At 31.9% G+C, this 27,772-nt stretch overlaps 1 protein-coding gene across 3 annotated transcripts; it reads left to right on the forward strand.

Moving 5' to 3' along the window:
* Nucleotides 1–5,738: 5,738 nt before the first annotated feature.
* On the forward strand, nucleotides 5,739–27,767 carry LOC121119740 (uncharacterized). Of its 3 annotated transcripts, none has more exons than XM_071888742.1 (4): nucleotides 5,739–6,151; nucleotides 6,216–6,554; nucleotides 6,611–7,026; nucleotides 26,671–27,767. In XM_071888742.1, exons 1-3 carry the CDS (start codon nucleotides 5,808–5,810, stop codon nucleotides 6,993–6,995), a joined length of 1,068 nt encoding a protein of 355 aa, XP_071744843.1. In that variant the 5' UTR covers nucleotides 5,739–5,807; the 3' UTR covers nucleotides 6,996–7,026; nucleotides 26,671–27,767. The 3 variants fall into 3 exon arrangements, with proteins under 3 accessions (XP_071744843.1, XP_071744851.1, XP_040570442.1); XM_071888750.1 differs by lacking the exon at nucleotides 26,671–27,767 and adding an exon at nucleotides 7,089–7,185; XM_040714508.2 differs by lacking the exon at nucleotides 26,671–27,767 and having other exon boundaries at nucleotides 6,611–7,089.
* Nucleotides 27,768–27,772: the final 5 nt, after the last annotated feature.

Genomic DNA, 27,772 nt, shown 5'->3' on the forward strand with positions numbered 1-27,772 from the left:
GTTTTAAGGTGCTCATTTTTTATGAAGGTGTTTTTTTTTTGTTTAGTACTATTGTGTCAGTCATGGTCTTATCAATCCTTGGGACTGGTCTTTAAGACTGTCGGTCATTCGGACTGTTATTTCCAGAACTGATAAAAAAAGAAGAAAAAGTTGAGTGACTTCATCCAGGATCGAACTTTATAAATTTTATTAATTAATCAAGAAAGAATTAAAACATTTTTTAATCAGGAAACATGTACCTGCAAACTATATTTTATGTAAAAAAATATTTTTCAAAAAAACAAAAAAAAAACCCTCTGTATATGTCAAAACCAGAAATTTTGGTTTATAAAGGTCACTTCATGTTTTTCGAGGTAAAGGCAATCAGAAACACATTATCTCAATCCAAGGGCAGAAAAAAAGTTGAAATTTTGTTGACTACTATAATACAAAGAGATGTAAATTTCCGGTTTGTGAAATAAAAAGAAACCGAAAATTAAAATGGTAGCCCTGACCATTTTGAAAAATGTTTGAGGGGAGAACGTGTCTTGGCGTTGGATTAAATGAGTTATTAGGAGCTGTGAGATGAAGGAATAAGCACAAGTCCTTTTCCGGATCAAGCAAGGATATAAGCAGGATCTACTCGGGTTTTGGTCTTCAATTCTACTCAAAGTCCAACAGGGACTTTGGAAATATTTATAAAAATTGGTTGTATTTCTGAGCTCGCCCGTTTTTTTGGAGTAGGCAAACTGAAGTGTGAATGTTCTTTTCATTAGCTGTTTTCATTACTATTATTCAACGAGTGAACTTCCTTTTCAATTACATTTTATTAGATTCCAAAACTGAGTGAACCTTTTAATGTGCTCATTGTACACCATGTAACCTTGAGGAGTTCTAACAAATTTGGCAACCTAAGATAGATTTTGGGCCTTTCCTTGTATCCCATTAAATTCATCAGTTAGTGAACATAAGCTCACAAGAAACTGAATAACTTTGTCCCAGACTTTTTATTTATTTAAATATATTTTTATTTTTTATTCATCAGATGTAATTTATTGATATATTTTAATTCAATTGGAAATGATAGTATAATACATAAGTAAGTATTGTTCATTTACAATATATTATGTCGTTTAAAGTAAACTAATGACTGTTCTTTTGCAAATATTTTTTTGTAATAATTATACTCAACAATGATCATCATATAAACATTACAAAGCAGTATTTTGTTGGATTACATTTCGAATCTTTACCCAAATTATACTATAATTTAAAAAAAAAGAGAAAAAAATACGACAGGGATGCCAATGATCCGGTATCAATTAATTATCATTCGAAATGATGGATTATTCATATAGGAAAATACACATGGATTGACGAACAAGCATAATATCTAGCGAGAACAATGACTGTCCCATAGAGTTGGTCCAAAACAGTACTGCAACTAGCCAAATTAGATGATTATATGAAGTGTCGAATAAATTTCTTGGGAGCTGTTTCTTTAGTCATTCTACCTATTTATCAATCTATCATTTTAAATTAAATTAAAATATACAGTCCTATATATGTATCAATAAGTTAAATATCATTTTTCGACCAAATGTCCCAAATGGTCCTTTGGCAAAATTTATGTTCGGCAAATTGCCTTGGGCAGAAATTACATTCGCCAAATTGTCATCAGGCTAATTTTTTCGTTTAATTAGTTTTTGACCAATTGTACAACATATCCTTGAATGCGGAGCGGCACTTTGAAGATGGTAATCTGAACAGTATTTTATATTTTCCAAAGCTGTTATTATGTAATTTTTGAAGAGAGAGTATCGAAGTACAAATTAACAAGTAACCCGTGAGCTCATGAAAGACGAGGAGGAACAAGAGGGCTTGCTTGGGAGTTATACCTGTAAGTCCTTGTTGAATTTGGAGTATAATTGAGGATCCACATCGCCGTAATTAGTGCCTATATCATTGTTAGAAACAGAGTGGGGCTTGTATTAGCTTCTTTCGTCTTATAGCTGATCACAGGTAGTTTTATATGAAATGTAATGAAAACTAAGCTTCTCTCCTCCAACACAATCTTCAAATTTTCAGGATTACCATTTTCAGTTTCTTTCATTTTTAACAAAATGGCGTTTCATATTATTTATATCTCTAAAGATTATATTCCAACCAAGTAATTGAGCATGTTGTTTCTTTACATAACATAGGATTATAGTGCCATCTTAGATTTATAATTGTTTACAAGCAGTGTATATACTTATGTATTTGTTTATTACGACAACTTAGTACATTTACGCAATCTCGCTGATATTGATGGGTTCTTTTCAATTTGCTCACGCTCTAGATACTGTATCTAGTGTTGTGTTAGTCTCTATTTAGGACTGAAGGCTGAAATTTGGCCATGTTCAGAAGTAAAAACTTATAAAGTTCATTCCTTGATGACGTCACTCAACTGAATTTTTTTCTTTTTTCAATCAGTGCTAGTACTGGGAGTCCAAAGGACCAACAGTCTTAAGGACATACCGTAAGTACTAATAGGATGAGTCCTAAGACTGGACTAGACTGGACCATACAAAATAGAACTCGCACAACACTAACTATTACTATTCTGATAAGAAAATAATTAGTAATACAACTAATTCAATCCCTAATAATGATTGAAAAGCAATTAATCATTTGCTAAATGTCTCATTATTTGATTATGATTATTTGTTTTCTGACAAAACCCGACAATACGGATTATTTGATTTCTGACATTGTATGTAACCTGGTAAAAATGTCTTTGAAATCTTTGATATAAATTAATGCAGTGATTCCCAACCTGCTCATCACCTATATAAAAGATATTTTATAATTAAAATATAATTTTTTAGGGCGTAAGCAACTGATTTTTCCCTAGTTTTAGGGACTACAATTTCTTTATAGAAAATAATTTAGCCTTTTATTGTTAGAAAATACATTGACAATGACCAGTTTTTGTATGAGCGAGACCTGGGCAAAAATAAATGTGTTTTTTTTTAAAATTTGATTTAAAAAGTATATATTTTACATTTGTTAGAAAATAAAATATTTCAATGACCTTTTTTTGGTAGAAAAAAAGAAAGAATTAATGTTATATTAGGTAAACTGAAAAGTTCATAGGCTGACACATAGATGAAAACATTAGATTTTGATAATATGTTCAGAAGTTTAGTTTGTATCAACTTTCAAACGATACCTGTTTCTTAGCTGCCAGACAATTGGTTCATAACAGTTAGCATTATGAGTGAAGCAACTTTTGTTATTCTTCAAAAAATTGATAAAAAATAATTTCGTGTGTTAATGAAGAATTAGATATTTAGTAAAAAAAATACTGCTGAATAAAAGCATATGTGGAATATCCTACGAATGGTTTCCCTTACCAATAGTATTCTCCATATCTAGCACCCAGTGACTTTTTCCTTTTTACAAAAGAATACTCACTGGAAAAAAAAAAATTAGAGGTAATTGCCGAAATGGAAACCTATTTTTATACTAAAGAGAAATTGTACCGTAAAAACGGCATCGAAAAATTGTAACACCTTCAAAAGTAACTAAATTGAATAAATAAATCGAAGTTTGTTATTTGTTTTAATATTTTTGCTTACGAACTTTTATTTGATTATAGAATTTTAGCCCAATCCATTTCTGACCTTTTATAAATATTTATGTTCATATGACGTTTATTGGCGTTCTTTGAAAATCAAATAATATATCTTTAAACGACCGTTTCTCAAACCGTTTTCTATTTTCCTGGGATTTAAAAAAAAAATCTTCTTTCGGTAAAACATATATTTACAAAAAAGTTCCAGTGTGGGGCTCTAATCAAAAACAGAGCGTCGGTCAAGTACCCTTTAAAACCCGTTGATGCAAGTCGGAGTAGAGATAGGACGGGTCTTGGACCCAGATTCGAAGTTTCTGGCTACGGTATATGTAAATTTCTATAATCCAAAAAGCTCCGAGACTCAAACAAGCTTTGTGTAGCCGAACTTTAAGGGATTATAAAAAAAGCCACGGGATTTTCTGGATCTTAAAAAGCGTATTGTATTGCTTAATACTTAATCCTAGTTTAAAAAAGAAAAAAATATATTATCTACATGGTAAGGACTCAAAAATTAGAAAATTTTAAAAGCCGGTTCCACTTCTACCTATTTTTATTTTGTACCTTTTTTATGGCACACTTTTGAAGCAAAAGGTGGTAATTCAACAATTTTCTATATTTTTTCAATACGGGAAGCACAGCTGGCCTTGATGAAGTCCGAGTACAAATTGTTCCACTCCTCGGAGTTCACAGCATTTAAGGGATCGAAATTCGGATTAGATGAACTTTTTTTCTTGCCCTCCAAGACACAACAAATAGCAAAGCCCAGGGAGTTCACGTCGGATGAGGACAAAGTCCAGAAGTCTGCCGGCCAGAAGCAGGCATGTTCTCTCTACAGAAATGCTGCACTTTCTTGGATGTGTATGCCAGGGCGCCGTCTTTGGTAAACCCATAGTCGTCCTTGGGAACTATTGCAAGACATTGCAAATGAGGACATTGTAATAGATGTACGTGTTGACTTTCTCGTCGCCCTTGAAGAAGTAGGGAAGTATCTTTTTGCCGTCGGACGCCACGACGCCGAGGAATATGACCTGAGCTGGATGTTTGTTGCTGAAGGTTACCTAGACCTGACCTCAAAATTCAGCCAAGAAGCGATCATTTCTCCTGTTCGGAACAGCGTCCACTGTGAATATCTTCTTGTCGGTCATCGACTTGTGCGAATACGACATCTCACAGCCTCTGCCGTTTAGCTTGTTGCTCAAACATTTTTGATCGCAAAAAAAAAAAAAAAAAAAAAATATCATATTGTAGTTTTTTTCAGCTCTTTCGAATGGCGCCAAGTACAAACCGGTCAGACTTGTAGAACTGAGACGGCCTCCAAGAGGATTTTAATTTTTGATTCTTCATCCTGTAGCATCTCTATTGATCTTGATTAGTGCTTTGAGGTACATCAACATAAACAGTTCATTACCTTATTATTTTACGCAGCGTTAATTTAAAGTTGGAAGAATTTATTACATGTAATTGAAACATAACAACTGATTTTGGCCTTTTTTTTCTCTCTGTTTCTTCTGGGAGGATAGGTTACGAGATACAATAAAAGTCAAGATGCACCCAATTTTATAATAATAATTATTTTAAAAATAACTAATAACTATGTTCGAATAGTAATAGCATTGGGTTATTCCTTGTTCGGCATCAATAATCAGTAAAAATTAAACTTTACTCCAGATTTAATTTGATTTAGATTCGATATTACGGCAAAATACTCATAAATTTGGCGAAATGTATATGACTAATTTTAGTTTCGGATCTGGAACCTAAAGTTTGGGTAACCAAAAGTTACTAGAATAAGTCGAAGGATCAAAACCGACCCAGATCCGAAAAAACGTGGATCTGTCCTATCTTTACGGCGGAGTACCGGTTGGGAATCACTGAACTAATGATTCTTTTGTTTGTTCAGAAAAAGAAAAAAGTATCTCATTAATAACAATTAATCGGAATTGATAAATAGAATAAAGCTGTTTACCCTATATTGAGCTTTATTAGATTAGATTCCCTTATTCCCTGTTATACTTGATTAGTCATTATAAAAGGCAAAATAAATTCTTGTCTCCTTTCCTTCCTTCCAAAGATGGGGGAATTCCATCGCAAATATTACGCAATTACATTAAACAATCTAATGTTGTTGTATATGGAAGTGTTGATTCAGTCAATTGTGAGCTTCGAGACATGAAACAATTCCACTTCAACTAAAACACGTGAATCTTAAATGTCCGCCGAAAATTTGAATTGGATTACTTCAGTTCCGATTGGAATGTCGATTGGTCTCATAGGCCTATTCTTGAATATTTTAAGCATTGCAACGTGGTCCAATATATGTCGAAATCCTCCAACTAGAAAGACAGGAATCACAGCTCTATCCTTCATTATATTAGGTGTCGTGGACACTGTCACTCTGTGCTTCTTTATTGCATCTGACTCAGTTAAAGCCGCTTTTCCATGGTTGATCCAAACGTATGCCTACGCATGGTTTTACTCATATATTGGATTTCCCTTGAATTTCTTTTGTATTGTATCCAGTATTTGGATCATTGTGCACATTACCTATGATAGGTAATCCCTCAAAGAAAAAACAAAAACATTGAGAATTTTCATAACCATTTCTCTATCATTATAGGTTTACATTAATTACCCAACATACAGAGAGGAAACATGGACAAATTATACGGCGATCCTTACTTCTATTAGCCATTATATTCATTTTTAATCTTCCTCATTTCTTTAACTACCATCCTGTTATGTCCGTCACGAATGGGACTCATGGGGAGAACAAGGGCCGTGAATATTATACATATAGAGCCACTGAATATGGCCAAAGTAGAGCTTGTTTCCAATATGAATTTTGGTTTCACTGTATGGGAGCTGTCATTATACCCATCCTACTCGTAACTGTTTTGAATGCTCTCCTTCTCAGAGAAATCCTCATCACAAGTCACTTTGTGCTCAAGAAAATGAGGTATGTAATATGTATATTTATTTAAAAGATTGTTCTTCAAATCTCTTTTAACCTAGTGTGAGCTCAATAAGTTCAAGTATCTATGAATTCGATGGCTCCACGGTTAATATAGTTCAAATGAATCCTAGTGCGGAAATGAAACGGATACAAAATGATCAGAGTATCACCAAGACCCTTCTTGGATTAACATTTACCTTCATTATTCTCCTAACTTTTCAATGTGTATGCCAATGCCTCTGGATGCTTCATTTTAATGGAGACGCGGATGCGCGCGTTTGGGAAACTGTGAATTCATTCTATGCCTTTGCTCGTTTATCCGTTGTTGTTCATTGTGTCATAAACTGCCTACTCTACTGTTTCACGGGCACTCTTTTTCGTAGAGAACTCTTTAAGCTATTTGGATTAAGAAAACCACTTCCATCCATTCCTTTACCATGTTAAGATATGATCTCAATCCATCATTGCATATTATGTATGTATAATTAAAATATTCAAAAAACCTTTGACATAATAAACTATATTTATTAAATACAGACACCTCATTTTGTAAAATTCAATCAGTTCACTACAATAGGACGTGAACAAACTTAAAAATATAATTATCCGTAATAAAGAAATCAGTAAACAACCACCTCTTTGACATTCACCATGATAAAATACAATAATAAATTAGAAAGGGAACCGACCCTCATAAGCTGGGAACACAAATCTCTAGATTTTTTATCCCTTATCCGTACTACTAAGTCCACCTTGGGAAGGAATAAACTATGGATGAGATATTGAAGGAATCCTAGGAATTGGTGTACTATCATGACACCGGATGCAATCCATTCCTTCCCAAGGTGGAGTTGGTAGTACAGATAACGGATAATAATCTCGAGATTTATGTTCTCAGCTTATGATGGAGGTTTCTCTTTCTAATTAATTTTTTATTATAATAGCATAAGGGGTTGCTGTCAAGATACAACTAAGGAATCAAAGGTCATCCCAATTGGTTATTATATTTCGTGGAGTTGTATTATTTTCCTGAAACACGGAGCCATTCTCTGAAGCCTTGATTACAAACTAATATAAGCAAAAATATAAATCTGGTGTGTTTTTTAGCTATCCTGTTAATTTCTTATTGTTCGTGAAAGAATAAGCAGTTGTCATTATTATTTAATTCTTGAGTAGTGAACATCCTTTCCTAAATAGATTCAATTATATATATATAGGACTCAGAGTAGAATTGGATATCGACATCGGAGTAATCCCAGAAAATGTCCTTGTTTATATTATTTGCTTATTTTGTGTTACAGCTGATTGTAGCTGATCTAAGGAAACGTCATGGACATTATTCTTTCTCTCCTCCAAAACATTCTTCGAATTGTCAGGGTTACCATGTTGAGTTTCGTTTTCATTTTTTTAACATGCCCATTCTGCACTGGATTTTTATCCTTAAATATAAGTAAACAACGCTCATGTTCTACAGTGTTGTTTCGATCCAGTTCAGTCCTAAAACTGATAAAGTTTGGTCCTTGATAACCTCATTCAACTTTATTTCTTATTTTTTAAGTTATAGTACTGATAGTCTTGAGGGCCCGTACTTCGACTGTAATGGACCAAATAAATAAGGACTACCCCCACACTAATCTTATATATATAAAAAATAAACTTTTGAATCTTCCTCCACCTTCTCCTCCTACTGCTATGCAATTTATTCAAGTAGTAACATTTTTGTACAACTCTCTACTACTCAAAATTAGAAGTGAAGGGAAGATTTTATTAACCAGTTGATTTGTCTGGGATTGCTGCAAATCTTATTGAAGGCGATAGAATAGATTCCAATCAATATCGATGATAATTCAACCTGTTCAATAAAGCCAAATAGTGACATTGCAGAACTAATTCAAAGAAGCGTATTAATACTTTGGTAATATTTTGAAGTACCCATGACCCATAAGCATTCTATTGAAGCATTGGATCCAACACGTGGGATACTAATTCATTTGGAGGTAAATTAATTTCATTTGGTGGTGACAAATTCTTCCTGTTGTACAGAGAGGCACAAGGTCATCTTCAAAGCAGGTGCAACAACTGTGGGAGTATCACCATACACACTACCCGTTCAGGAGTAATTATGACGAACTTAATTTTTTTTTATCAAACCCAGGAGGCCACAACACAAAAATTTTAACTTGGGGTTTGCTTATTTTCTTGGTTTTATTTATAAATATATTCGGGTTTTTGGGTGTTTTTATTATTGTCCTGGAATAAATTAGATACATTCGATTTAAATATACAAACATAAATTATAAATAACATTATTTGAATTTGAACATGGACTACTATACACCACAAGCATTTTGTGTTCAAGTCCCTCCCCCTCATGCGTCCGCAGACCAGATTTGCTCATACTAGTTACAATACATATTATAATCCGCACATGCAATTCTTTAATTTGAAATACTCTTTATTCATGTAGGATGATAATAAGCCTGAAGGGAGCTAGTAATTTTTTTCCTATTTTGTAGAAACACTTTTTAACAAAAGTTAAGACAACTTTTTTCATGTATACAGTACAGTGTACACTATAGTGGTTCTTGCAAGTTTTTTTTCAAAATTGAAAAGATTTAGTGAACAAATCTCTTTTACGGATATTTTTACATATAAAATAACTGAAGTTGACATTTCTGTAAGGAAAAAAAGAGGCTCGAGAATAGACCGAACTGAGAAATATGGTGCTACTGAATTAAGAGCCTTGCTAGTATCAGCTGCCTGTTATATCTTCTTTCTTTTTTTTTTTTTTTGGGGGAATGAATTAGTGCAATAAGAAGGAGAAGCTTCTACATTTAAAGTAGCATTGGTGCTGGGGAAATATTATAATTTTATTTACATTCATCCGTATTCATTTTAGCATGCATTTTAAAACAATTGACATAAAAGAATGGTAAGAATGCTTACTTTAGAGATAAAATTTAACTCCACCTGCGTATACTTATTAAATAAAGAGACCCGTTTTTGAATTGCATAATAAGAAGCTATAAATAAAAGAATTGAATTACTATCAACTATAATAAACCAAATATGTATAACTAAATTTACTAACAAACCACTATTCATCCACAAAATTCGGGGCATATTCTATTACTCTATAACAATCTAGAAGTTTATTACAAATATTCAAGTAGTATTATAATGCAACATATTTCACGTAGTGCATATTGTTACCATGGTTACAGGTCATTGATTTCAAACCATCAACCTTCTTATATAATATGATTTCACTTCTAGAGACTTATGATTGAATTTGATTCACTTGAGTGAAGTAATAAGTAAACGGTGGTTCATCTAAACGTTTGCAAGCCGAGAAAAAAAGAGTAAAACGCTGCTTCGATTTTATTTCTTAACCGATTTTATTAAAATTTTCACAAAAAAGACTTTTTGCCAACAATTTATGCTTCCTTAACTTATGCATCTGGTTTGACATATATTTTTCTCATCTGAGAAGAAACAGACAATATATTTCACGGGAGGCTTCTGTTTTATCTTGATCAAAGCCTTGGTTCAGTGACCCTTTTCTCCCTGTTTGACGGTGTTGGAAGTTCTCCCTTCTGACGTGCACAGCTGTGCTACACGATGCACTAGTATTAGGACGCTACATAGATGCTGTCAGCCCTTACATTAGCGATTCACGGGGATTCTTCTCTTTTTTTCCTTAAAAAACAATAGTTCAGACAATTTTGACCGATTCTGGGTTACAAAGGCTCCGATAAATAATCGTCAGTTGGTCCTCAACATCCTGCTTTACACGTTTTCGGATTTTTAGGATGAATCAAATAGTGCATTCGATACTTTAGAGGAAAACACATTGTCTATTTTACGATTTAAACTGCACAAAATACACCAAAGTGTTTGTTCCTGTTTTAAGTTCCTGAAGATGGGGTTATGTTGTCGTAAGGAAGGATAATGATCAACTGACGTAGTAGGTTGTCATACGTACCAGAATTACTCTCCATTAGTATGTGTTTGTATTAAAAACGGTTTGTAGGTGATAGGATGGGTGAGAGAGAATGTCAAACGTTTGAAAGAACTACCCTTTATATTAATCTTAATGCAAACAATATTCTTTAAACTACTCGGTTGAATTAAGTAGGGAGACCCAAAAGCAATTGCGACACAAAACAAAACACACAAAAAGGAGTTAACGCTGTATCCTTGTCCTATTCGTTAATTTTTATTATAATACTAATTGAGACATATTTTGTCTCTGCTTCGAATTTATTACATAGTGAGATTTCGATGGACTGTATTTTGGTGCATAATTCTATCATTATTAATTTATATTTTTAGGTGAAATGGTTTAAAGCAATATGTCCTAAGGAAAAATAGTTTAAGGAGAAAGTACCTAGTGGCATTTAATATATCGGGATTTACCAGGGAATTTCCCGATATATATATATTATATTATATTTTTATTACCATTTGACTTATGTTGACACCATGATACTTTTCAGTAATATTTGCACAATAGTGTAAATATTATGTTACTATATTCTTTGTGCAAACACTTAGTATAAATATGAAAAGAGATATAAGAACGTTCCTTTTATTAATATTAAATTGTATTTGAAGAGGTTAATTAATTTAAAGAAAAGTGCAGATTTAAAAAAATGTGTAACTATGACTTACAAAAACATAAATAAAAAAAAGTCCAGGTGTCTTTGTAACGGTTGCAATCAATAACCCTGGGACATTTTTCATTCTGCCAATATGTTGGTATTGTAAGGAACCGGTTCCCAAACTTTTAAATGCCATACAACCCCAATAAAGTTTAAATCAGATGTAAATAATATAAGTTATGTCACTATAATGATCAAAAATAAAGATTTTAAATCTTCATACATTGAAAAAGATATAAAAAATACAACGAAGAAATAATGGAATAGATTGTAAATATAAAATAAGCGATACTACTTGAATCATTTCTATAATATCAATTGTCTTTTTTGCAGTAAATAAAGTCAAATTGAGACTCACAAACAAATAATATTAGAGGCTGTGGATACCTTATGCTTATCACCAGATATGTAAACCGTGTGTATTTTTTAGCTATCCCGTTTTTTTTGAATTGGTAATCTAAAGAATGAATTTTCTTTCCTTACCTGTTGTTAGTATTATTTAACTCAGGAGTAGTGAACATCCTATCCTACTACATTTTATTGTATTCAAAACCTGATTCTACATTTTTGTGTGCTAATAAAAGATGGAGAGTAGTCAAACTTGAGAATTTGTTGCAATGTTATAATTGTATGACTCAGAATTGAATTGAGGATTGACATCGAAGTCATTCTTGCCAATGACATTGTTTATTTATTATACCCCTCCTCCCTTGTTGCAGCTGATTGTAGCTGATCTAATGAAACATTATGACAACTAAGCTGCTCTCCACCAAAACATTCTTCAAATTGTCAGAGTTTTCCATTTTTATTTTCGGTTTCTTTTTTTAACATGCCCAAAATACACTCGATTTTCATCACTTAATTATCCCTCAAATTTTCTTTAAAAAAAAGATAGAAAAAAGCCAAAAAATTAAGTAGTTATTTACCAATGACGTCATTCTTTCCAATTGCATCCAATTGTCTATTATTTATAAAGGATGTGAAAATATGGATATATATTTTAACAAGATTTAATCATAATAAAAGAAATCAATGTTCAGGTAATAAGGGAAAAAGTAGACAAATCAAGAGCAGGTAAAAATTCATGTTCTGTAGATAAAATTATGTCATTGATAAATGCAAAACGCTAATTATGCAGTTTTTTCTTCATTTTCTCTTTTCTGATATATGTATGTAGGTATGGTCAATGGGAAAAAAGAGTAAACTTAGGATTGTTAAAAAATCTTCCTTCACCAAAAAAAAAATAGGTCTAACTAAAGGCGGGTTACCACATCTATCGTGCGTGTAGACAAATACTTTACATTGGTAACCCCAACGTGATTCGAAATATGTCCCAACAGCATTTCACCACCTGTGTCTCCCACAAAACAAGCAGGGTCTATTAAAGCGGAAGAGGCGAATTTAGCCATGGCTGTCGTGAAACTTCGCCTTCCTAAGTTATGTTCTTCGGATGTTGAGAACTGGTTCCAGAGAATTGAACTTGATTTTGCATTGTGGGGGTTTGGTCATACCAAAGTTAAACACAGCCTTATAGTGTCAGCATTGCCGGATGAGGTTTTAATATTATTCCTATTAGTGAGAAGAAACCCATATTAGTCCGATATGGGCTATCATCTTCCGAAAGGATTAAAAGAATCGCCGACATGATGGTTGATACATCCGGACTCTCAAGCATGGAGGTCAAAGATGAGGTTGAACTCCTTCTAGATTAGGAATATCTAAGAGATTTGCGTGAAAGTTTGATTAAAGAGGCACTAATAAGGAATGCTCTGAAGGAACAACAGGTACACTTGATAACACAATCGACACATATTGATTTTCGTCAATTAAATATCATGACGGATGTAGATCGATATCATCTTCCAAATTTAAAGAATTTCGTGGCCAATTTAAGGGGAATGAAATTTTGTAGTAAAATTGACTTGCACAGAGATTACAATCAAATACCAGACTCCATCAGTAAAGCAGCTATCATGATTGTATGAGTACTTGATTATGTCGTTTGGGCTTAAAAATGCAGCCAAGACATTCCAACGACTCATCGATTCTGTTTTGAGGGGAATTAAAAATGTCGTCGTGTATCTTGATGATATATTGATTGCTTCTCGAAAAGGGACGAACATTGGTATTCCATAAACGCAGTTTTGTCATGGCTTAAAACTTCCGGCTCGGTACTTTCTCCTGGAAATTGCGAGTTTTTCGAGGACTCAATTGAGTTTTCGTAATTGTTTCATTGATTGAGGCAATCAGAGAGTCATTGATGGGATGATATGTTCGATTTGTTTTTGATTCAACGTAGCATATTTACTTTCCGATGAAGTCATAGCAGTGCTCACTCAGGCACTTAATCGATCTGTCTGAAACTTGACAAGGTGATGAGTCTTGTTCCCAACCCCAAGGTTAATCTTGAGCGACATTTGATACCTACCGATTTGAAATCTCCATGATATTGTGTACAAAAATCATCGTCAGGGTGCGACACTCTCCTCCTCCTCCGTTTTTTCTGCCTAACAACATAATAGTTCTACACTCTACTGTCAATATTTTAGTTCAACATCAATTTTTATATGCAAATGAATCTTCAACGAAATAACGAACTTTAAAACATGTGTGTTAAATAAAACAAATAATCAGTTTTCATAAAGCAAATATTATCTGTATTTATGTATAAAAAAACAGTGGCTGCCTATATAATACTCCCTGTTATATATCAATAAACATATTTTGATCTAAGAAATCCCTATGACCGGTAATTTTGTCACAAACATTTTCGTACCCTACATTTTTGCCGTAGGTAATTTTTCCTCAAAGAGATTTTGTCGCATGCCATTTTTGCCGCCTTTTTATATTATCGGTTTGAACTTTAGTATTGTATCTTGATCAGATTAATTATATAGCTAGTAGAAGAAGTAAAAAGAAAAATAGAGATGAAATAAATAATTATAAAGAAATAGTCTGTAATCTTGTCCTGTTTATCCTTTATAAGGAGTACGGAATCAAGGATCTCGGAGAATGAGTCTATTTCAAAAGGACTATATAAATAAGTCTGTAAAATTATAAAATATAATATTTTTGAATAATAGTAAACCCATAACCCTTACATAAATCCTAGATGGAAGAAAAATTATTATTTATTTGAAACTTTATCTAATATTCCTTTAGCTCATCATCCATCAGTATCATTCTAAGGTACTAAACTAATTCAGGAATTGATTAAGTTCTATGTTATATTAATTCACGCAAGACTTGAAGGGTCACGATAATAAACGATATGAGTTCTTCCATTTCTTCGTGAGTCAGTCCTTGGTCAATAAAAAGCATACTCCGAGGGGTCAACTTCTTTACGATCATCCTCTAAAATATTAAATGAGGATGAGAGCCAGTCAAACCTGGTTTAGGAGTCCTTAACGTATAAAGAGGCAAGGAGACGAATATATGGATTCTTCTTGGCAAACAAACATTGATTATGAATATGTGAGATGGAATCACAAATAAAAATCGTTCAGTCGAATAATTAATTAGATTATTACATAAAATCTTTGTTCAAATCAAGCAGGTTTCCTTTCTATGCAAATATACTAAGGATAATTGGGCACTCTCCATTTATATACTGCTCACTAGATCAGAATAAAGCCAAGAGAGATGAATCCAAGAAAAGACATTCAGCTGTGTGAGCTATTTTATTGCGTTGATAGTAAAAGTAGATACTGTAGATAAATAATAGACTTCGGACAAGATGATTCATCAATAAATATTTATTTCATTCTATCAATAGAGCTTTTTCAATTTCTTGCCTCAACTAAGCCCACGACTCTGATTCATTAACGTACCACAAGTCAATGAGTCCTTTTGAAATAGACTATTCATCCCAGATCCGTCATTCCTTACACCTTCTCCTTATAATGTATAAATAGCACAATCACAGATTACTTTCTTATAATTATTTATTAATTATTTAATCACTATTATCCTTCATTTCTTCTTCTCCTATTGTTATATAATTAATCTGATTGAGGTACAACATTAAACTTCGAACCGATAATATAGAAAGGAGGCAATGATGTTATAAAATCAAATCTCCTCGAGGAAAAATTACCAATGGTAAAAATGTAAGGGACAAAAATGCAGACACTCCACAGTGAATACTTTTTTCGTCCGTCCAGATGACCGAGGATTACGTGCTAGGACGCAACTCTTTGAAAAGAACGCCCCCATTCCAGCCTCTTCTGGCGTGTGACCCCGAAGAACATTGAATTCTTCTGAAACTTGTAATCATACATGTTGAGCTCAAATTTGAAGAGCCTATTCATGGCCTACCCGTGATCTCCGTTGTCTGGAACTTAATTCTGATGCAATGGAAGAACCTAGGAGTCCGCACATTCCTTGTTCTGTTACCATTGGGCTTGTCCTCTAGGGTAACAGTCTCCCATAACAATGACCTAAAACCCAAAATAACAATGTAGTCATATTATTGAATTATGGGTGGCGTGTGGATATAGCATCATAACGTGTATAGGGGAGGTACTGTAAATAGTGCATCCTGATGTATATCATATACATATTTTTGATATCAATTTAGTCGTATGAATGAAATATTGCAGGCGTGTGCGTGTAGCATAGAATATGTAGAACTATTTCTGTATGTTTTTGATACTTAAGATTTTCTCGTAAAAAATAAAAAATCCTTAAATGGGGGGGGGATACAGCCCCTTCAGCCCACCTCCTGTGGACGCATGTAAAATATTCCTCCAAAATCTCAAGTACCCCCTGGAGTGCCTCCAAGTACCCCAAGGAGTACGTGTACCCCCACTTGAGAAACACTGCTTTAACCGATCCCTAGTTACTTAAGGCAATGCTGGGTACTACTGCTAGAAAGTAATAAGTTCTCTTTCTGTTATATTAATATACTATCGGGATATCCTGCATTGATCAGAGTCGTCCGGGCCAACAAGCATACAAAAGACAGACAAACTTTGCTTCAATAATATAGATATGTTTCTTTTCTTTTCAATATGACACACAGAGATTTAGTACATTGTTAATACTTAGATCAAGTAGTTACTCAGTTCTAAAATATGAAGTGCACACTCAAAAAGGAGGTCTTCGCAACATACCCAGACAAACTTTGTTGTTTTATTCATTAACATATACTATAGGAACATAAACTAAATTTCAAACCTCACAATTTCATCTAAATTGTTGAGTACATACTTACTTGATTTTTGTTAGAATTAATTCTATAAATTTATATAACATATCTATTAATACATGCATGAAGACATGAATTTGAAAGTAAAATATCACTTAGTTGGAGCATTAATACTAATACGTGTTTAACTTTTATTATTGTAGACTAATTTTGATATTAAAAATACATTTTAATATCTAGGAATCAAATCAAATATACAAAAAAAAAAAAGAATTTCCCTCAAGAAAAACTTCAACCCTGCTATTTTAATAATATTAAATCATTATGTTGAAAAATTAGAGAATATTGTTTCCATAACATTAATTTTTTCGTACCAATATAGGTATTAGTATTTTGGTAATTTTTCGATATTTTTTTGACTAAAAATATATAACAAATATGTCGTTAAGTGTAATTAACATGAATTGAGAGGAGCATTTGCAGAATTTTTGTTTTAAGTGAAGAGTAAAACAGAAATTTGAGGACTTATTTAGGAAAGAAAATTTTTAGTCTTACTTTTTTATGAACAACAATATTGTTTGGGGTGGAACAGAATAAGTGGTAAGAAATTTAAGAGATTACATCATCGGCCGACCATTTTTTATAACGTAGTAGAGCTACCGTTTTATATGTACCAGTACCACGATACCACTATAGCACCGGTATACCCAAGAACGGGTAGTGCCGGAATCATAGGGGCCATTGGCTTCCCACGTTTGTAGAATTTGATAGTTTTTAAACGTCATAGTTTTCGAAAAATAAAAATCAGTTTGTCCAATAAAAAATTGTTAATCGTTCAAATTTAGTCTCTTCCAAAAATATTTTAACTTAAAAAAAAGTTATTTGTCAACTGGAGAATTTATAAATTTTTTTTTTTAAAAGCTGCCACGTCCCAATCCTGCATATGACCCTGATGCCACAGGGGCGTTTGCAAGATTTTATTATGAGAGGGGCTTAATTTTTTAGAAGAGATGAATAACTTTTTTGATTTTTTTAGATCGAGCTTGAAATAAGTGATTTTATGGGGGAGAGGCGGAAAGCTTCTCCAACTCAAGCCCTGAAGACATCCCAAGTGATGAAAATCGTGTGTATTTTGTGTATGTAAAAAAACCAAGTTGGTAAAAATTTGACAAATGTTTTAGAGAGGAGGACAGCATAGCTGTCAGTTTGTTTCATTAGATCAGCTATTGGTACAATCAGCAGTGACAAGGGTGGAGGGAAGAAGGAAATAAAAAAGGACATTAGCAAAAATTACTACATTGTCGATCATCAATCCTATTCTGAGTCCAACAAAGATGAACAATTTTAACTCTGCAACTAATCCTCAGGATAAGACTCCGTCTTATCCTGAGCACACACAAATGTTCAATAAGTTTTTAAATATATATGAATGTAGCAGAAAAGGAATGTCACTCCTAATGAACAACAGCTGCTGAGGAAAAGAGATTTCATTCTTCAGATCACCAATTCAAAAAAAACAAAAAAAAAACTGGCCAGATAAAAAATACAAACGAGTAACATCACTGGACATCGGCAATATATAATTTGCCCCCCCCTAATGTATGTAAATACATTCCGGTGCCGGTTCGAACAACACTACTATAGAACCTAATCAACGAAAAAGAAAATTATCTACAAAAAAAAAGTTTTTATGTTTTTTTCCACGTTCATTTACGGTTTTTTTTTTTTTTTTTTTTTTTTTAGTTGGGAGGAGTACAACGTACTCTGAGGAAGCAACTATAGTTCAAAACACTGTATCATACCTAATCCGTGTTGCTTGAAAGAGTGTTATGCAGGAAATCTCAGAATATAGTGTTATGTCAGTCCTTAAGTAGGACTGAAGACATCAGTCCTTCCAGTTCAGTCTCGGTCCGATCCAGTTCAGTCTTAAAACTTATAAAGTTCGGTCCTTGATGACGTCACTTGATTGTATTTCTCCTTTTTATATCAGTTCTAGAACTCACTGTCTGATGGACAAAAGAATACAGAATGATGATGCAATATCCATCTTGATTTAACAACATTATCATGAAGGGGCTGAATTATGTAGGAACACACTGTTATATCTACTATCGATATGGGCAGAGTTAAAAAAGGGTGCAACTTTTATTGCCAATCTCTTGTGAATTTGTCTCCTTTTATGTACCTTCATTCTTCATTAAAATATGCATTAGATCTTTAGTTAATTAATTTATAGCTACATAATAGGATACTAATTTAGTATTATAAGAGAGAAATAAGGGGTGATTTGGAGTATTCAAAATCACATTTATGTATCGGGGGTGTAAAAGTTTATAGATTTCTTTTTAAAACTTAATAACTCAGAGTATTAACAACAATTTTATTCGTTTGTCCTATTACAGAGAGCCTGGATTCTTTTCTTTTTGTTTGCGCTAAATTCAAAGCATTCGAGTTTGCCGCAGCCAAGATACTTAGAGACAAGGTAGGTCAGGAAAATTTTATTAATACACACGCCCAATTCTGAGACTTTATATATATATATAATATGTCAATTTTATAAACATAAACAATCATCTTTAGTATTTCTCGTGGCAAATTTCAATCTTTAATTATAATTTGATCAGATTATGTCTTATGGGTAGCGATTTTATTAATTGTTTGAAACATTTTACTTGGGACTACATCTTATGTGTTCATGAGAAACGTTCATTTAATAAGAGGAATTCTGATTTTCGTTTACTTGTCTCTATTTCTTTGGAAAGAGATCCTAGATGAGTTCCGACTTGCTCTCATCCTCATTTAAATGGTGCATGTTAATGTCAAAAAAAAAGTAAATCCCTCGGAATTCGTATCTTTAGTGACCAAGGACTGAATTACGAAGATAAGGGTGAGTTCACATCGTTTTTGATCTGGATCTTTCAAGAAAATATGAATTTAGTCCATTCATGAATTACTCCTACGCAATGAATGATTTCCTAGATTTGCGTTGTTTTTGAACATAAATAAACGTAAAATGAAGAGAGGAGTTTAAGAAAAGTGACCAATATTTCTTTTCACTAAAGTCACAATAAATTTAATCGTTGAAGTATGATTACTTTATAGGTCCTTAATAAACAACTTAAATAACAGACAATATCAATCAAGATTTTCTCTTCATATAATTCATAAAAATTTAAATATTATGTCTATCAGAGCCCTCGAATCCCTTTGAAATAGAAGGAAATATTGATGTTTTGACAATTTATTGTACATTTCCAAGCATTTTTGAATTAAACTCATACTTCTTATCATTTTGGGATTTTTTTTTTAATTCATAGAATGTGAATAATTAAACATATATGATGATATTCAGATGGTCCTTTGAAATGAAAACTAACATATCAAATAGTTTTCTAAAATAAAAAAATGAAAATAATCCCCTTCAGAAACTCAATAAGAATAATTTTTCAAATATAAACTGGGGAATTGTAACTAGAGCTTAATATGATGATTGTAATGGAAAGTAGTGAACACTTATACGTATATTATATTAGATAGTCTGGTAAATTGATAAATTAATGCAAATTATTTGAGAAAGCTTTAAAATTCCCTACCATTCAAGTATACACATCATAAGTTAATTTTTCAAGTCTTATTCCAAGTTAATATGCTTCCAGATGTATAACAAATTTCCGTTGGAGTCCAGTACATTAAAAGTTCTTGACGTCATAGAATCCAATTGAACCATTTCATTCAAGGTATCCATCTTCTTATAACTGGAATGAAATATATATATGAGTAGTTATCATGAGTTAAGAACAAAGAGGAACATTTGTCATATTTATCCAAGCCTCAATTGACGATTCTAAGGCTAAATTTATCCCTTAAGTAGTTAGTTTGCGGGGAAAAAAATAATGTTAGTCTCAGAAGCTTCCTGGTCTTCTTAGGAATACAAATGGGTACTCAAACACGGGTAAATATCATCATTTAGCAAACTATTGAACATATTTGATATTAGGATATTTCTCTTACACCTATTGACTATCGATATTATTATTAATTATGATTTTTATCTTCCATTAACTTTTAAACCGAAACAGCTAAGTATGAAATGATTTATTCAGCTAGTCATATCTGCCCTGCGAGGTTAAAAAAATTATGAATGACCGAAGTATCTTGGCTGCAGGAACAACAAAGGTGGAAGATTGCAACCACGGCTCCCTTTTTTACATGAACAAAGATGCAGTTAAGCAAAGAATACTAAAGACAACTGGAGTTACGTCTTAAAATCGCGCTCACTTTTTTTCTACATGAGGAGGCTGACACATTTTTCCTTTGTTTTATAAATTATAAAGGATAATTAAAGGAAAACGTGGTTCACCAAAGTGAATTGATTTATTTTGTTATTACTTAATTAATAATGGTGTACAAGTGTTCTGCTCCACAATACAAACTGGGGATTACTAAGGATCCGAATGTGAGCTTCCACAAATTCCCCATAAAGGACTCCAAAATTATAACCAAATGACTTAGTGCCATCCCAAGATATACGATTTATTCGACAAAAGGAGCGAATTCAAAACTATGCTGCCTGCATTTTAGAGTGACTGATTTTATTACTGAGTCTTTAGATAAATCCCGTCATAAAGGAAAATCACTCCAACAAAGGTAAGCATTGCTCCTCAATACTGTGAATATCTGAGACGGCTCGTTTTTTGTTCAATTTCCTTTCAAATATTGTTAAAAGCACTGTCCAATGCTTGTCAAATTTCTATACAACGAAATTATATCATAATTCCGAAGCATTCCCTTCAAATCCTAAATGATGCACTTTAATATAATATTGCAATATCTTCCCTTGTAGTTTTAATAATCAATAATACTTATAAATGATAAATATTACCAGGAGGTTGAAAGAGGAAGCCATCCCATCAAAGTGGCCGAATCTTATACCTTAATACCCTTATGGAAAATTCTACGGAAAGGAAAATTAAACTTATAAAATGGTTTTATGATTTATAACAACAGGAATGGCCTATTCTTACCAAGAAATAGTTAGCTTGGTATATGTATTAACTCTGCCTTTAAAATAAAAAAAAGGATTCTAGCTAGTGCAAAAAAGGGAATTCTTCTCGTCTTATCAATCTTTGATGACTATATCAACAAAAATAAATTAGTGAATATACTTAGTTGTACTTCAGTGAAAAATTGTTTATTTAACAAATATCCAAAGGATACTACTGAAACGTAAATAGTTTCCTTATTTGACACAATTCAACTTGTTCAAGTCGATCCATACAAAGCCGAAGAAACATTAAATAATTTCTAAAATATTATCCCTGAAAGTAGATCAATATGATATGCAAATTCAGAATACTATGGGGAAATCTCCCAGCTATATAACTTTCTCTGGAGGATCTTCAACACCAGCAGGAAATAGTATTTATATTGTCGGATATATATCACACTCATTATCCAAAAACTTGCTATGTCTGCACATTTCTAAAAATATATAACTATGATATGACCTTAAATCAGGAAATAATACAAGTAAATAATCAACTCTCGTTAGTTATCACAATACTTTCAACTAGAAATGAACTTCTTAGAAGCTTATGTAAAAGTGAGATACATTCAAGTCTTTCAGCAGTGATCAGAGATTCCTATTATGTCTACAGTTTTGTTTACACTAGGTGTAGTCATATTCTAGAATTACTTTACTTTTAGTTGAGGGTATTATTATAGTTTTTAATAGGTAATAGTAATTGAACATTTACCCTGTATTTTATCCGATATCCTATGAAAAACCATCAACAACTTGCAAATCTGGTCACTTTCTTTCTACCTATATTCCTAAAATATCGATAAACTTTTCAACGTTGGGATGAATAATTCTGTATTGCTTACTGAAGATAAAATATTTTCCATCATCAATACAACAACAAAAACATTGCCAAACTGCATTCGAACTAACATATGATTGTACTTCCACTTGTGTGAGTGCAATATTTTTGTTTCCTTTCCAGTAGTTCTAGTATTCCTTGAGTTAAGGAATACTAAAACTACTCGGAATTTATATTTAGTGTAAACAGATCTGACAACGTAAAAAGAACCCCTGATCATTGCTAAAAGACTTGAACGTATCTCACTTTCACATAAGTTTCTTTTATTTATATACAAAGTTCAATTGTATTTGACTGTATTAAGATTTTTTATGATAACTAACAATAGTTGAATATTTACCTTTATTATTTTTCTTGATTTCAGGTAGAATCAATATTATATATGTTGAGAGGTGTTCAGATATAACAAGTTTTTGGATAATGATTGTGATATATATCTGATAATATATACCATTCCTTGCTGGTGTTGAAGATCCTATAAAACAATTTAAATAGCAGGGAGATTTCTGCGTAATGTTCTGGATTTGCATCTGCAAGTTTGACACTGATCTTCTCGATGTATGTGGGATTGAGTGCCTTAAGAGAAAGCTTGTGAGCTTGTTTCACTTGAAAGGTGGATTCTAGCATATGAATTTCTCTAATTTGGGCAAAATTGGTGGTAGAGGTGGTGATCCAGGAAGATAAATATTTAGTGTATTTCTCCATTTATATTTTGAACGTAGGATGATTAGCAATCTATAAGGGTACATTACATGCCATAAGCATCTCTGTGAGATCAGAGTTAAAGTATAAATAATTAATTTAAAAAAAAAAGTGGAAACACAATAATAATTTTATACATCATTACCAACGGTGAAAATCCATTGTGGACTGGGCATGTTTAAAAAACAAACAAAAATCAATATGGTAACCATAATAATTTGACGAATGTATTGGAGGAGAGAAAGAATAATGCTCAAGAAGTTTCATTAGATCAGCTAACTACAATCATTATTGACAAGAGAGGAAAGAAAAAAATCATATAAACAATTACATTTACTATTAGGGCACGTTTAATCAAATCTACCATCACCACTTTCTCTTTCTAATTATTCTTCCTTTTTTTTATCTCTCTCTCACTTTCTATACTAATAACTTTTTTTTCCCTGGGCTCAAATAGATATTCAATATGCTGTAACATATAAAAGTATAGATATAGGTAATTTATTAATTAGATACTACAGATTTTTATTTTTTTAATTTGAATTTGAATGAGTATGAATCAATAAAGTAATTTATATGTTTTCAATATAAACACATGATATTTAAAAAAAAAACCACTTCCACCACTCTGATATAAATAAATTAACAATTTTTGATATATATATATATTAAAGCTTTATTTAAATCATAATATTTAAATTAAATAAGTAAAGTAAGATACCTGTTTAAAATATATATCCATAATAACAAGCAGATTTTTTCTATAAAATCCTTAAGTCCACATCCGATAAACATCCAATATACTTAACTTATTAAGATAATAAAATATATAATCTTTGTAAAGCAATAACCTAATTTATTCTTACCTTTTAATTATCCAGTATTCAACTCCTTATTTTATTATGTCTGATTATCAGAGGTTTAGAGAAGCAATGGTTACTAATCTGGATGTTCCTTTTACTCGTACAGACATTTGTAGTGGATATCGCTCAATAATATTATCCAAAATGTGATCAAAAACTTTATCCTTTGATAATTTCTTTCACCACATATACTGTGGGAGATAGGTGGGAAAGAGATCTCTTGAAGTTTTGAGAACACCTAGCCTACGTATCATACCCTTGACTCGACTCCACAAAGACCCAATAGTCTGAGTATGAGCTCCCAAGAGGTCCACATAATTTCTCATATGCATTTTAATATATGAGGCTGCTGTAGGATTAATATCTAGTTGAGTCCAGGGAAAAAAAGTTCTTGGTATAGAAAGAGAGAGAGATTAAAAAAAAAAGAAAGGATAATTAGAAACCCTAAAGTAGTGATGGTAGATTTTAGGAAACGTATCCTTGCTATTATTACTCCAATGTCGGTTCCCAATTCTACTCTAAGTCTAACAAGTACTTACAATTATATCTCGCCAATTAATAATCAGGGTTTCTCACCCACTTTTATGAGCATAGACGAATGTTCAAACAGGTTTTGAATATAATTGAATCTATTTATGAAAGGATAATCACTACTCAGGAATTAAATAATAATGCCAACTGTTAAGGTAAATAAAATTCGTTCTTTACACTACCAATTACACATTAACGGGCCAGCTAAAAAAACATACCGGATTTATATGTACGATCGTTACCTTAAAGAATAATTTTAGACCAAAGTCACTTGCTACTAGTAAGAATCATCAAAGTTTAAGAGTTCTAACTTCTAACTGTATATAATCTATAAGCTTAGAGATATCTATTGTTAACTAGTATTTTCTTTCTTACCTCTGCAACGAAGTTGAGCATAGGCTATGTTTTTGACTTTGTTTGTTTGTTGGTTATAAGGATTACGACAAAAGTTACTCATCGATTTTTATCACATTTGTTACGTAACTTATATATGGTCACACTAAGAGAACATTAAATTTTGAGATGTCAAGGCCAAAGGTCAAGCTAGCACAAAATGTAAAAATATATTCGACCATAAGTTTAGAACATATTGAGGTGTAGAGCTCAAATTAGTACCCTTATCTAGGTTTCATATTAGAAAAAAAATATTAATAAAAATAATGATAGGTGGACGTTGGCACTCCACAGAGTGTCCTTTCTAGTTCAGCTTGGTTTTGATCTTAATGTTGATTGGTGGTATTTGAATTATCTTGTTAAACTATAAACAGTAATGAATAATAATTCTATAGTTGAGAAGAATTGGCTTATTACCAACTGATTTTAATGCTTTTTCAGTTTCTTCTTGATTAAAAGCTTGCAAGATCGGAGATAATTTTGAGAAATCCAATATTTTGTATTTTCTTTTTTTAAATATGCCACGATTTTTCAATTTTTTTCCAAAAATTAAATTTTTTCTACGTAGATAGAAATAAAGGGTTAGACCATTGTGTAATAAGGCTTGATAGAACCTTCAATTTGATGTATTGTACTGACTACTGGGGAAAACGGATATACTTTGACACACAACGCAACCAATCATAGTCTATGACGTCACTATTACTAGAATCTTCAACTTCATGTCTCGTAACGACTGATGGGTAAGTAAGACAGATTTCGAAAAACAAGCAACCTCTCATATTCTATGAAGCGACTCTATTAAAAAGTGTTGAGTAAGTCAAACATCAGTCGTTCATGCGTTATAGTATAACCTTGTATTTCTATTAAGCTTGAGGAGCAGTCATTGTGTTTGAAATGGTTGAATAAACGCAAGGAAATATAATTTTTTTGGGATGACTGATGAGTACTTAAGTCTTTGTAGCACTCCCTAACAAATAGAAAAACAATACATTTTAACATTTACTAAAAATGCCCTTTAATTATGAAATACATATGAGAACAAAAACAAAAATTAACAGAAACAAAATCTTTGTATACATGCGCACGCCTACAATTTTTAATTAACACAACTACATTCATATTTTTATATCAATTTTTTGTTTATGATTTACATCAAGGAGTACCAGATATAATGTTTATACTTTCAATGATACATGTACACGCATGCAATATTTCATAAATACCAATGTGAATTACAAGGTAATGCCATCATGTAATTGAGCTTACCAGAATTTTTAATTAGATGTACCATACCCAATGCTGTGGCGTAAGACAGACCGCTTTTGACGTCATAGAGTATAACTGCGATACAATTGAAGATCTTTATGTAAATAAATGCACTTGGATCTAACTTTTCTTGTAATTATAGAATAAATGAATTATTTATTGATACAAAAAAGACATCTTCTTTGTATAAAAATACATTAGTATTATCATCAAATTTATCATAAAACATCCAAGCCTCACACATTTAATTCAATTCTTAAAATATAATTTCACGCATAATATTACTAAAGAAATAGTTTCTCAAATTTGTTAATAGGCTAAAAATACAAATATACTAGCCGTTACATAATAAAATGTGACTAATTGAGATATGCGTATAAGGTAAGAATTTTGCGCTTTTCAACGGGAGAAAAGAATACCCTTCAGATGTAGGTAAAAAAAAAGAAGGGATCACTACACTATAACAGTCAAACACTATACTATATAAATAATATGACTTAAGGTCGAATTCCCATTATAAGACATAAAGTTTAAAGGATTATTTCTAATACAAGTAAAAAATACCAGTTTTCTTAAGCAGAGTTGTGTAATATTTCGGAAATTATATAAACCATCTATTTATGAAATATTTCTTTAATGTATAACTTCCTTTGTTTACTTTTTTAGGTACGAATCATGGATTACACAACAGAACAAGGAAAAATGTATTTCTTCTTGCTATACATTAGTCGTCATAAAATCATCTTCTTGACTTATTATATTTAGGTACTCTGTTGAATGGTCTATGAGTGGATAAGCTAATATATTATATTTACGAGCTGTTTTACTCTTAAAATATAATTTATGTCAGAATACTAAATCTTTTCTGTTGTGTCTTGACGAACGTTGAGGAGAACAAAACTATTAAATAAAGGAATCTAGGACAACCGACAGAAATGAGGAGAAAAAGACACGTGGAGGAATAGGGCAATGATATAATTGAAAAGAACACGAATATATTCTTATTACTACATAATCATTACCACTCTGACAAACATACACAATACACGGCTATTTACAAGAAGAAGAATAAGGAGTGTACTTTATAGAAATATTAAATAATAACAATAACTAAAAGATGAGAAGGTAGGAAAGGCGTCACGAATACATAACAGTTTTGTTGCCTTGAGATATAAAAAAATCATTCTAGTAATGAAAAAACGAAAAATTTATTTTGTCAAATAGGAGAGATAAATATAAAATGCTATCAAAAATATATACAAAGTAAACATCATTGCGCAGTAAAATATACTTTGTATTCAAGGTTAATAGAAATACAAGGTTAGATCATCATGTAATAGTGCTGATGATTTGTACCAACTGCTGGGCAAGACTGTCAGATTTTGACACAACACGCAATCACTCATAGTCTATGACGTCACTATTGTTATAATTTTCAATTTAATATATTTTACCGACTGCTGGGCATGAAAGTCAGATTTTGACAAAACATTACAACCCCTCATATAATACAATGACGTCAATATTAAAAAGCTGGGTTAGAGTCAGACATCAGTTGTACACATGTTATGGTATAACCTTGTATTTCTATTTACCTTGCTCTCCATTCAAGATAAATTTTTCTAAAGGAAGAAAAATTACATTTGGCAAAGTAATACGATGGAAATCTTTGATAAAAAAGATTATTGCACTACTGATCAAATAAACATATCAAATTGATTGGTACATTAATAATATGTTTTTTATGAATTTCTTAAACAAGTATAAC

Source organism: Lepeophtheirus salmonis, chromosome 1 (assembly GCF_016086655.4).
Source record: "Lepeophtheirus salmonis chromosome 1, UVic_Lsal_1.4, whole genome shotgun sequence".
Classification (NCBI taxonomy): domain Eukaryota; kingdom Metazoa; phylum Arthropoda; class Copepoda; order Siphonostomatoida; family Caligidae; genus Lepeophtheirus; species Lepeophtheirus salmonis.

Excerpts from the sequence above, each read along its gene's own strand:
- LOC121119740 (XM_071888742.1), top strand. The coding sequence starts at position 5,808 with ATGTCCGCCGAAAATTTGAATTGGATTACTTCAGTTCCGATTGGAATG. Across the intron at positions 6,152-6,215 it reads GTGCACATTACCTATGATAG|GTTTACATTAATTACCCAAC; the intron begins GTAATCCCTCAA and ends CTATCATTATAG. Across the intron at positions 6,555-6,610 it reads TTTGTGCTCAAGAAAATGAG|TGTGAGCTCAATAAGTTCAA; the intron begins GTATGTAATATG and ends CTTTTAACCTAG.